The sequence below is a fragment of the Pagrus pagrus genome, assembly GCF_965226575.1.
Source record: "Pagrus pagrus genome assembly, chromosome: 12".
NCBI classification, from domain to species: domain Eukaryota; kingdom Metazoa; phylum Chordata; class Actinopteri; order Spariformes; family Sparidae; genus Pagrus; species Pagrus pagrus.
Window position 1 is genome coordinate 9352685 of NC_140196.1, and position 11696 is coordinate 9364380.

At 44.7% G+C, this 11696-nt stretch overlaps 1 protein-coding gene across 1 annotated transcript; it reads right to left on the bottom strand.

Moving 5' to 3' along the window:
• Positions 1 to 1908: 1908 nt before the first annotated feature.
• Positions 1909 to 10020, bottom strand: LOC311265980 (angiomotin-like 2a). The gene is made up of 11 exons (XM_084368159.1): positions 9838 to 10020; positions 8526 to 9321; positions 7831 to 7999; positions 5748 to 5892; positions 5574 to 5663; positions 4659 to 4954; positions 4394 to 4569; positions 4198 to 4299; positions 3893 to 4089; positions 3653 to 3784; positions 1909 to 3253 (listed from the first exon to the last, which is right to left on the bottom strand). The coding sequence occupies exons 2-11, from the start codon at positions 9236 to 9238 to the stop codon at positions 3168 to 3170; spliced, it is 2106 nt and encodes a 701-aa protein (XP_084224285.1). The 5' UTR covers positions 9239 to 9321; positions 9838 to 10020; the 3' UTR covers positions 1909 to 3167.
• Between the last annotated feature and the right edge of the window lie 1676 nt (positions 10021 to 11696).

Here is an 11696-nt window from a genome sequence, read left to right on the forward strand (position 1 = left end):
TCTGAAACAGAAGTTTAGTGTTATATGTTTTCATTTTAACACACCAAACCAAATATTTATCCCAGCTACTCCAGTCTCACTTATTTCCCCACCCATCTCCAGATTTATCACTTGAAATGTTTGAAATCTTCTCTGCAGCAGTCATATTTTACATTTCACACACACGCTGTACGCAGTAGGACGACTGGAGAATCAGTGCGAGGACACAAATGACACCATACCGTTCATTGTCATTGCCATTGTCCTACTGCATTGTAAAGTCCCATTGTCATCGCTGCTCAACCGCCCGAAACTGGTACAAGTCGATATCTGTGTGTGTGTTTGTGTGTCTGTGTGTGTGTGTTCATGCACATGTGTGTATGTGTGTGAGAGAGAAAGATCTACCCTGAAACAGATACCACATAACAGAGCTCTCCATTCTCTCATCCTCATATCCAGGGGCACCTCCTGAAATAGTCCATAAACACCCCTGGGTGCGATTAAATCGGAGGAAATAAAAAGCATTTAGGAATGCAGCACATGTTAGCAGAGGTTGAAGGCGGCACGCAGGAATTTCAAACGGCAACAGCGGCTAATCCGGGAGAAACCTGTCTTTGTCACATCGAGGGTTACGTGTCCCGATGAGAATGTGATCTATGTCAAGCACGCTCTTCACGGCAAGAAGAGAACAAGAGAGCAGGCCACCCGAGAAAGTTGAACCCGAAAGAATGCAGCTCTGGTATTCATTAATGAAGAGCACTCGTCTCTGTGGTGGAACGAGAGGGCAGGAACGAGGAGATAGGGTGACAACGAGAGAGCGAAGAGGGAGAGAAACAGGAGGAGAAGATTCACATCACCTGAATTATTTATGAACATATATTTGAGATAATATTTATATTTATATTTATATATGGCAGAAAACTTACCTGTGCCAAGGAGGTTACGTTTATGCTTCCTGTTGGTTTGTAAGCAGGATTACACAACAACTGTCAGACAGATGTTCATCAAAGTTGGATGGAGGATGGGTTTTGGCCGAGAATAGACCCCATCAACTTTTGGTGTGGATCCAGGATTTTTTTTTGCTTTTTAAAAAAAAAAAAATCATTTTGATATTTTTATTAATTTCTCAGGAAATAATGCATGAAGCTTGATGAAAAACATCAGGTGGATTTTGGTGGCTGGTATCTTTGAGTGAGTACAATTTGATGCAGATCCAAATAAAAGTCTTGATCCATATAAATATGTTTTAACTGATATTGGATTAGGCTTGATTGAAATAAAGGGGACTGTTGAAGGCCATAGACCATATTCACATGGCGGCCATTTTCCTCTGATGTCACACTCAGGTTGGGAAGCTAGGATGCAGGGATAATGTTTCGTTGCTGTGGTCCAGGTTACAAGTCGTTTAAACGTAGGGAATCTGACAAATCATAGAAAAAATCTGGAGTGATCGATCGAGGTAAAAAAACATATTTGATAAGCCATTTTTTTAACATTGCCATTCAACCACCTCCTACTGTAGCTAACATTATTGTTGTTTACGTCCAGTGCATTTCACTTTAAGGCTTGGAAAAAGATGTGTGTTGATAATTTAGAGTTAGTTTACACCTTTTCTATCATATCGTGTATTGAATGCCAAATCAGCTGTTGTCTAACAGAAGCTGTTATCAAATATCAATTGTTTCACCTTCCAAAGTGGCCTGATGTCTCTCTGGATTTTCACTACCCTACTAACTTTTAGTTGCTGATCAATCAGGAAGTGGTGAAATTTCAACGATTTGTTAGAGTCCTTACATTAATAGGACTTGCAGCCTGGGACACAATGTGTGTGAATGTGCTCTACTCTATTTGAGAGTTGAAGTAATCGCTAGTTGCAACCCAAGGGTAAAAAACTAATTAAATGTCACAATCCACAAGTCAAGGAGCCCGTTAATGTATATTAGAATATTTTATTGCCTTATGAAATGTTGCATATTGTTTGAAGTTCACAGAAATGTCTGTTTGAAGTCAACACTCGGTTGGTTGTGTACAGCTTGACATGACCGTGATTGTCGGCACATAACTTACAACAAACATACATAAACTCTTTGGCATCCGGCTCAAAGCACTATCATATCTAAAATAACAATACAAACATCTGTATAAAATATATAATAATAATAATAATAATAATAATAATAATAATAATTAACCTGTTTGTTAGTTCAAAGCTCACAGTAAACAAAACAAAAAACCAAACACGGTGTAGTTTTCAACTTTTATCCCACAGCGGTGACCGGACCAGCGGCAACACCACATCAGGAAACACACTCACATACTGAAATCACACATGCAAACATACTTTGAGAAGTTATCAGAGAAAGCAACAGATGATGAAATCAACACCATGATGCAACACCCTCCCAAAATTACAAACAACACCAGGTTTGTGTCAGTTTGGCAAAAAAAAAAAAAAAACACCAAATTGTCTTTTAATATATTTATGATGCATCTCACTGTTCACGCACCTCTAAGCCTCTGCAGAACCAGCTACTCGGGCTTCAGACACATGGACAGCGAGAGCATTTAAATCAGCAGTGTTTCATGTCAGCTTAAATTATTGGACAAAAGGGAAGTCTTCCAAACAGATAAGATCCATGTGATGGGAATGAGGTTACTCAGATGGACGCCACATATGTTTGTGGGGGGGGGGAGAGAAGGTCACGTAGATAACCTTTCATTGAATATTTATCTAGAAGAGCATGAGGTTTAAGTTAATATTCGGGGAATGTGGAAACCAGATAAGATAAATATGTAGCTACTTAATTTACTGGATTGGGAAGTAGATAAAGGGCAAATAAAGGGGAGAAAAAGCAGCAATTATATATATATTTATATAAATATTTTGGCATACACTCTCTGAGAACATGTTGCCCTATTACAATCCACAATACTGTCCGAGTACCTCAGAAGATTCATCTTTTCTCTTTCAGTCGGGCGAACTGCCTGCAGCTGTCCAAGCTTAGTAAGAGTAAGTGAGTCGGAGCACAGCTCTGCCTCTAAAAATGTGAAAACAGTCCTTTTTTTTTTCTTCTTCGTGCATTGGCCTCTTTCCACGACATTCTTGCATTCAATATTTAATCCAAAGACTTGCACTCTTCACAGATTCTCAGAATGGTTTTCTCATTCAAAGTCCATCTCTCAGTTCTCTAAATGAAGATTTCCACTGCCTCTGACTCCAGCTCCTCCAGGCCTCTGAAGGGGTTTAATAGCAACTTCTTCGGCGCTGTCTTGTCTGGGGAAAAAAACAGAAAGAATAAAGAAGAGAGGGTAAATAAATGCTTTAAGGCGAAAACAGTGGAAAAATGTCCCGGATATAGCTCAGCTATCACTGACTAAAGGTTAACAGAGATTTTCCACAGTCAAACAGAGCACTTTGGTAAATGTGCTCAGTCAACAGATCCACATTATTTCCTAACACATGCACATTCCTCCAGGCCCGCATTATGAACCATGACCTGGACAGATCGTATCTGATTGGCCGGCTAAGCGGCAGCGTGGTTAATCAATGTGAGCATCCATGAAGAGTGTGCTTACACATGAATCATTTATCGTTCGGGTTTTATAACGAGAGCGTTATTGGATTTTCTTCTCGTAAACAAACAAACTCATGCAAGTATGATAGATCACTCACCACTGTTGAGCTTAGCGGTGCTGGCAGCCTCTTTGGCTTTGGTTCTCTCCACCTGCCGTTCTAGCGTTCCAGGTTCAGACTGAGCGGAGAACTGACGACATGGCAAAGTCTGATCATCTGAAAGACTCTTACCTAGAAGATCACAAAAAAAATGTCAGCAGTGCGTTCAACTTACGAAGACTTAAATTAACAGGGAATCTTTGCACACGTTTTAGCAGCTTGCAACGTTATGCTCCTCACCTCGACTCTTTGTGGTGCTGGTGGTGGTGCTGATGGAGGGAGTGGAGGAGGCGGGTCGGAGAGACGCCGCCGCCATGTTCAGGAGGTTCGTGCGGGGACTTTGTTCGTCCTTTCGCCCCTGGTCGTGGTGCAGCCGCTGGTTCAGGATCTTGATCACGGCGTCCTTTTCTAAGATCTGAGCGTAAAGAGCACGGATCCTGATGCAAAACAGAAAAAGAGAAACGTGTCAGAGAGCAGAAGGATGAATGGAAACGTTTGTAATGGAGATTCTCTGTAAACAAAGGAGTTTAATTCTTGGTATGCACCTGTTCTCCATCTCCTGATTCCTGTAGTCAGCGACTGGCAGGTCCTCGTTGAAGCTGTTGTTCGAAGAGTGGCAGGGCGAGTGGTTAATGATGGTCGTGTCTCTGCAGAGGAAAAAACAAAATCTTAAGTTTAACTCAAATTCAAACGAGCTGGACAAAATATGCATGTGGATGCAACAGCTCCGGCGATCTTTACCTCTGTGCAGCGGCGGTGGCAGCCACCTCCATTGCAAACTGCCTCATAGTGCTCTCTTCCAAATACTTCTGCTCCCAGCGGACCATGTCGGCCTCGAGGGCCAGGATTCTCTCCTCGCGTTCCCGCAGGCGCTCTTGGAGAGAGCCCATGGTCACTCCTGGTGGCTGGGACTGCCTCTGAGGTGGAGAGAGAGAGTGTTAAAACAGAAATACTAAAATGAATTGGTAGCATTAGCATTTTGGTTCTCCTGCGTCAGGATATTTACCTGCTGCGCCCTCAGACTCCTCAGCTCCTGCTCCAGCCGCGTCCTCAGCTTCATCTCCAGGCTCTCCCTCTTCTCGCAGGTGGACTGCAGCTGAGCCAGCGCGCTCTGGAGCCTCTCCACCTTCTCCACGTACGCCCTCTTCCTCCTTAGCTCCTCCTCGAGCTGGCGACCTCGTCCGCGAGCTGTGTCCAAAGCCTCCTCGAGCCGTTTGGCCCTGGCGCTCTGCTCCTCCGCTGTGGTTCGCAACCGCTCCAGCTCCCGCTCGACGCGTTCCCGCTCAAAGTTCTGCTCCTCGTCTGAAAAAAAAAGAACAAGTGGACGATTAATTCGATGATCTCATTGGTACTTTGGGTTGAAGACACGAGAGCTGTGAGATTAAATCATTACAAATCAGCGTGAGGTTCTTGCTCATTCTCCCTCCTGAATCCAACCCCAGTAATAAGTCCCAGCTACATGGTGGCCAGTGTTCCTCATTTAGCGAAGCACTCCTGGAATGCTGAGAGGAGGAAGGAGGAGGAGGAGGAAGGGGGAGAAAGCCGCCCTATCCCTTTGACCCACATAGCACAGAGCATTCCTCATCAAGGCCATACAAACACCAGCACCCTGCCCGAGTCCAGTTCCTTAAACAGACAACATAAATCACACTAACAACAGGTGGGGGACCTCATTTCCACCACTTCCACTGCTGCCCTCTGATTTAGAGGAAAGCTCGTTTCCCTTTGCAAAGAGGTGTGTGGATTGAATTTCCTCTTATTAAGGCCTTCTCACCAAATAGGCTGAGGTTATGCAAGTGAAATTCCTGCGTGCAGGATGCCCTGCGCTACAAGAAAGGGCCCCAATCCAATCGAGCATGTTGATTACAAAGGAGGATGGAGGAGAGGAGGAAACAGGAAACAGAGAGAGGAAACCACTTACTTTGTTCGAGCAGTTTCGCCATGATGTGCTGGTTATGGTCGGCTGCTTCGACTTCTTTTGCGACGTGCGTTCTTGCATTTTCCAAGTTCTCTGTAATGCAAATGTTTTAAAATCAGACTTGATCTCATGGTACGGTGAAGTCCTTCTATGCCGTTTTCTGTCCTGGGTCCGTACCTCTAAGGTCTCTGTTGAAATCCTGCAGCCTCCTGATCTCAGCCACTAGCCTCCTCCTCAGTGTCTGCTCCAGGTTTTCCCTCTTACTGCTGCCCTGCATCAGTGTCTCATAGGCCTCCGAGATACGCTGGATCTCCTGCTCCAACTGAAAAAAAAGGAGGAAAAGGGCAAAAGAAAAAAGGAGGAGGAAGGGATGGGGTGAGGATTGGAGAAGAAGAGGAAGAAAGGAAGAAGGTGGAGAAGAGGAATTTATGGTTAACCTACTTCACATGCCAGGGAGGAGCTGGAATGTTGATTCATGTTGTTACAGTACATAGATATAAGCACGATATACATATGCGACTGTGTGTATACAGTACACTCAGTGTGTGTGTTTGTGTGTGTGTGGTATAACTCAGAGAAGGAATTCAAGCCTGCACCACTCCCTGTGAGACTGATTTATATCTACATTCCTGAGGGCTGATAGCTCTAGCTCCAGGTGTGTGAGCGCACAGGAGCGCGCATTTACACAACACACCGCAAAGCACAAGTTCGCGTACACAATCACACAATCACACACACACACACAGAGGTCTGGGAAGGCTGCCAGCAGAGGGAAGGTGTGCATGCCTGTGCCTGGGTTGTGGAAACGGCAAAGAGAAACCCACCATTATAGCAGTCACACAGGCATGTTTACCCAGGGCTGCGGCCTGACGGAGAAAACTTTCCAACCCCGGCAATTATCATTCTTTAAGGCTGAGACAAGGCGAGGACCATGTGACATAACTCCAGCAGAGAGCTAAGTGGATTTGACAAAGATTGGATGAGGTGTTAAATGTCTCCGAGGCTGTTTCCACCATGTTGAACAAGAAAATCTCTGACTGTTTTAGGCTCTGTTTGGGTAGAGTCAATCACGAAAAGTAAAAAAAAAAAAAAAAGTGAGAAGGTGAAAACAAAAGCGACCTTTCACTTTCTACCCACCAGCCGACCACCTGCTGTGGACGCCCACCCCCCACCCCCATCAGCTGTGTATGCAGGTCACAACCCAATCGACTGCTGCCTGACAAGCCCTAGATTAGGCTGAAAATCTATGGCCTCCGTGGAACTAAAGCACACACACACACACACACACACACTTTCTGGCCTCCACCAGGTCAGCTCCACAATGAAAGGAGTGTGTAAACACAGTAGCAGGCTGTGACCTCTGCTTGTGCCTCTGTGGTATGGAAGGTAGCAGCTGCTGATCTCATCTGTCCCGTCCAGATGAGGGAGTGGGATGACAACTGTTGGCCGGGGTTGTGTTTCACAGACAGGTGGCTGGGATGGAGGATGTTATCTGGCTTTCCCTATGAATTTAAATTTTTAATCCTTGGCTTGAACTACACAGCGCCCCCTCACTGTGTAGTTTAAAAACTCTGAATCGTAATGTTTACTATGTCAGTGAACTCATAACTCAATAAACAAGCCGTTCTCAGAGGTAAATAAGGTCCCCAGAACACCGTTTGAAGCTAGGAAGGTGGCAGGGTCCGCCAAATATAAACAAAGTAGAACGGTATGAAACGGTGTTGTCCCTTTAAGGTCAGTTTGTGTATTCAGTTCATTCTGTCATGAAGAGTTTGTTTGTTTGGCTTCCTCTTCTAATTAAAAATGATTGCCCAAAACAACATAGTGCACCTTTAAAGACTGTCTTTTGGTAGAAAACTGAGCAGTGGATGTCATGAAAAGCCCTCTTGAAATGTGAGCTTGTGTTTGGGTGTTCTTACTCTTTTGTCGGGCTGCAACTAATGAATATTTTCATAGTTGGTTCATTAGATTAGTTGTTTTGTCTATAAAATGTCAGAAAATGGTGAAAAATGTTGATAAGCGTGTCCCAGAGCCCCAAAATTACATCCTCCGATATCTTGTTTTGCCAAAGAGGAGTAAAGAAACCAGAAAATATTCACATTCAAGAAGCTAGAATCAGAGAATTGTGACCTATTTTCCTGATCTGATTCATCTATTATCATAACAGCTGGTGAATCAGTTGACACACCTTTGACGAGACAACAAGAGATGTCAGCTGCTTCAAATATAAGATTTTCTCTCATGGATTTCCTCCTCTTACCTTCTGAATACGGCTGGTCTTCTCCCTGTGCGCTTCCAGCTCTTGCCTCAGCCTCTCATTCTCCATCAGCAGCAGCTCCACCTGGTTGGGCTCCTCCAAACCAGCAGGTGGCAGGCTGTTAAATGTGCTGTAGCAGGGAACTTCTTCTGGCTGACTGGACTGGACATACCTGTGACAGAGATGTTGAGTAGGGATCAATCTCACATCTTAAATGATGTGTCTGAATTTGTGGCTGCTTCAGCTGAATCTAAATGTTTGGGTGCAGCCGGCTACATTTAAAAGTGTGAGGCATCTGAAATATCACTCCTGTCTACCAGCAAGCAGACAGGCTGACTCCAGTGCGGCTGTGAAGAATGTAAAAGCCTATATGAGGAACATACTTCGGTAAAAAAGCATTCAAGGCCACACAAGCATGTGGAACTATCCTGTTCCAGTATGCCAGGCATTACAAACACCTACAGGGCTGGACTTGCTCTCCTCTAAGTATTTAGCAGGAAATGTGAAGCCGTACGCAGGCTGTGTGTGACTCACATTGATAAGTATGTGTTTACGCATGTGAAACACAATGATGAGTCCTGGAAGGTGATTGCAAGGCTGGCTCTTGTACAAAAACTACACCACAGAGTGTGATGTCATGTTCAAGTGATTTTAAAAACATGCAAACATGATCACATCCTTCGAGGTTGTCTTTGTACCTGTGCTGCTGGGCCTGCATCGGCTCCTGGACCTGGTGAGGGATAAATCCTTGGCCCTGGATGGGGACTGAGTACTCCGGGGGTGGGCAGCGCTTGTCCAGGCTGTGGCCCGTGCTCTGCGGCGTGTAGTAAGGAAGCTCGGGGTAGCTGTGCGAGGTGCTCTTGATAGCCTCTGCTTTAGCAGCTGCATCGTTCCTTTCCAGAGATATCTGCATGCGATGCTCGCTGAGCGACCGCACATGGCTGCACTTCAGCTCCATCAGATCTGCCTCTTCGTGGAAGGCCCCCTCGTGCAGGAGCGTCCCCTCGTGGAGCTGCCTGATGGGGCCTGTAGGGGCCCAGTGTGAGGCCAGATACTGAGAGTGCGCCTTGGCCTGCTCGTAAGTGGGCAGCTCTTCCCCGTGCAGCTGGTAGAGCTGGTAGCCACTCTCTGAGTGGTGGTAGTCCCCCTGGTGCTCCTGGCCCTGGGGCTCCTGCCTGGCAGAGAGCTGAGGGAACGGAGGGTCCTCCTGGGTGAGACTCTCCAGGGAGGATCGTGGGCTCCTGCCCATGTCGCCTCCACTGCTGGGTCCACTGTTGCTGCCACTGCCTCCACGCAGGGCCTGCTGCTGGATGGCTAATAAGGTGCGCGTGTCTGTGGGGTTTCCATAGCGGAGCTGCTCCTGGATGAGCCGGTGCAGGACCGTGCCAGACGGCTCTTCAGTGGACGCCATGTCGCTTTGTGTTGGTTGTTATCTTCTAAGACAAGTTGAGCTCTTTCTTGTTTTGAAAGTATTTAAATAAATCAGCTGTGAACCTGGAACAGAGCAGAAGGAGAGAAGAGAGCACAATCAGTCTCAGGGGCCACATGAACATACTTTGAATGCAGAAGAAAAGTTTGAGGCATGAATAACAACACAGACTTTAACATCATGTAAACACACTTCCTCTTATATAAACTCCACAAGGCTCTCTGATCAATGTTTCTGTCAGAGTTATTGTTTGAAAAACAGTGCAGCCTTGAGTGTAGTTACCAACAGCGACAACACAGAGATGTGGAGACATTTTCCACAGCAGGCACAAAATGCATGCGCCAAAAATTCCAATCTCACGGGGGAGCAAAAGCGCACAAAAACCGCGCTGGAAAATAACTTCATCTTTCGCCTTAGAGCGCATTTATCAGCTTTAAAACAGCCTTTAACCCCCTTCACAACACAATCCACTATCACGACTGTCGACTAGAAGTTAAAATGTGCGACTTTTATTAATTTCAGCGCTCGTGTTTCTCTTTTTGATAAAGGCAGAACAGAAAAAAAACAGACGCTCTTCTTACCAGCTCACGTTCTCATTGTAGCACGGCGTTGTTCTCGATCTCTCGTAAAGTAAAAAGGTTCAGAGTAAATCCACCGTTTCCATGAGGTTTCTTTCGAGTCAAACGTGTCTCATCTTCCTCCCCCCGGACGGGCTGCCGCGGTCCTCTCTTGCTGTGAAATGATTGTGGAGAGAGCAGGCGGCGATAATAAGTAACCGAGGAGGGACTGAGGTCGGAATGCCAGGAATGTAAAACGCGAGGTCCCTCTGGGATCAAAAGCGTAAAACCACACGGGAGGAGGGGGAGGAGGGAGCAGGCTTACCAATGAGGAGTTAAAAAGAGCTATAGGATTGGATATTTGAGCTTTGGGTGAATGTGTTTGGAGAATAAAAGCCTTTACGCGCAGTGGATGAGCAGTTTGTGGCACAAAATCTCCTTCACAGCGAGACTTTAGAGAAGCTTTCAGAGGCAGCGCTGTGTTTGTATCCACAGCATTTAATTAAAGGTGCACTATGTAGTTTTGGGGAAAGGATCTTCATTTTTTTTGCCTAAACAAACTATTGTGAATAAACTCAATAAACAAACTGTCCTTATAAACAACACAGTTTCATACTGTTTGACTTTGTTTATATGTGGCGGACCCCTATTTTTCAAAACTACACCGGGCCCCTTTCAGTAAGTAAGTTGGAATATGACACAGAAAAATACTCAATAACATGTAAAAGTCTTGCATTTAAGTGAAAGTGCAGAAGAGTCAGTAACAAAACACACCTGGACTTACAAAAGTAAAAGTATTCGGTATGCAAAATCATATTTTATAGGCTGGTTATGTGTTTTACATGCAAAATAGTGGAGTGGAGTATTAAAGTAAACTAATTTCTCTGTGCTTGAGTATAAAGTAGCATAAACTGACCTTAGAGTACAGTTTTCTCAAAATAGTATTTAAGTACAGTAGGTTAGTAGATGTACACAACTAGGAAGTAGTAACATTATCTTTTAGTTTTGATTCAGTTTAGTTGGTTAGTTATAATTTGAAGCCGTATCCCTCATACTATATAGTAATTTTTTTTATTGTTTACATGTCTATGGACAAATTTCACATTTCTCACCATCCTGTCCTCTAAACTGTTGAGATGTTTAATCTATTGCAATACTTCACATTGTATTAGCTGAACACATGTTTTGCATGTAAAATCCTAATCTGACAAGCAGCAACTACAACTGTTGATAAATGAGCTGGAGTAAAAAGTAGAGTATTTCTCTTTGAAAACTAGCAGGAGTCACCATAACATGTAAAAACTCAAGTAAAGCACCTCGAAGTTGTACTTGAGTATATAACTTGAGTCATTTCATTTGTATTTTCTATTTATTTCACCTTTATTTGACCAGGAAATCCTACTAAGATGAAGATCTTGACTAAGGTAGCAGCCGTAAATAAACACAACATAATAAAACATGATATCCAAACATCCACAATAAAACAGGAGAACTGGCCTGTGTGTAAGTCTGTATAAGAATTCAAGCTCTTGGCATTCACAGCAGGACACTCTGGATAAATAAAAATTCTTGTCTGTGCAAGTGTGGTAAGGCTGTGCATGCCTTCACACTCGTGTGTGTGTGTGTGCATGTGCCATGTGTATGTGTGTGAGTGTGTGTGTGTGTGTGTGTGGCAGCTGTCCCCTGGAATCTGAGGTCCGTGCATGCCCCATTACTACAAACACAGTGGCCCTTTGTACCCAGCATCACACTACATGATGCAGAACAGAGCCTGCAGAATGCCACACATGGGCACCGCTCCTCCTGCTGATTTACAGGTTCAGATCTCAAACATGCAGGGGTCGTCCTCCCGCGGAGACGAGGTCGCGCACAGAGTCACGGAG

Coding starts and splice junctions, on each gene's coding strand:
- LOC311265980 (XM_084368159.1), bottom strand. CDS start 9,238: ATGGCGTCCACTGAAGAGCCGTCTGGCACGGTCCTGCACCGGCTCATC. Junction 4,300..4,393: donor GCCACCGCCGCTGCACAGAG/GTAAAGATCGCC, acceptor TTTCCTCTGCAG/AGACACGACCATCATTAACC. Junction 4,090..4,197: donor AATCAGGAGATGGAGAACAG/GTGCATACCAAG, acceptor GTTTTGCATCAG/GATCCGTGCTCTTTACGCTC.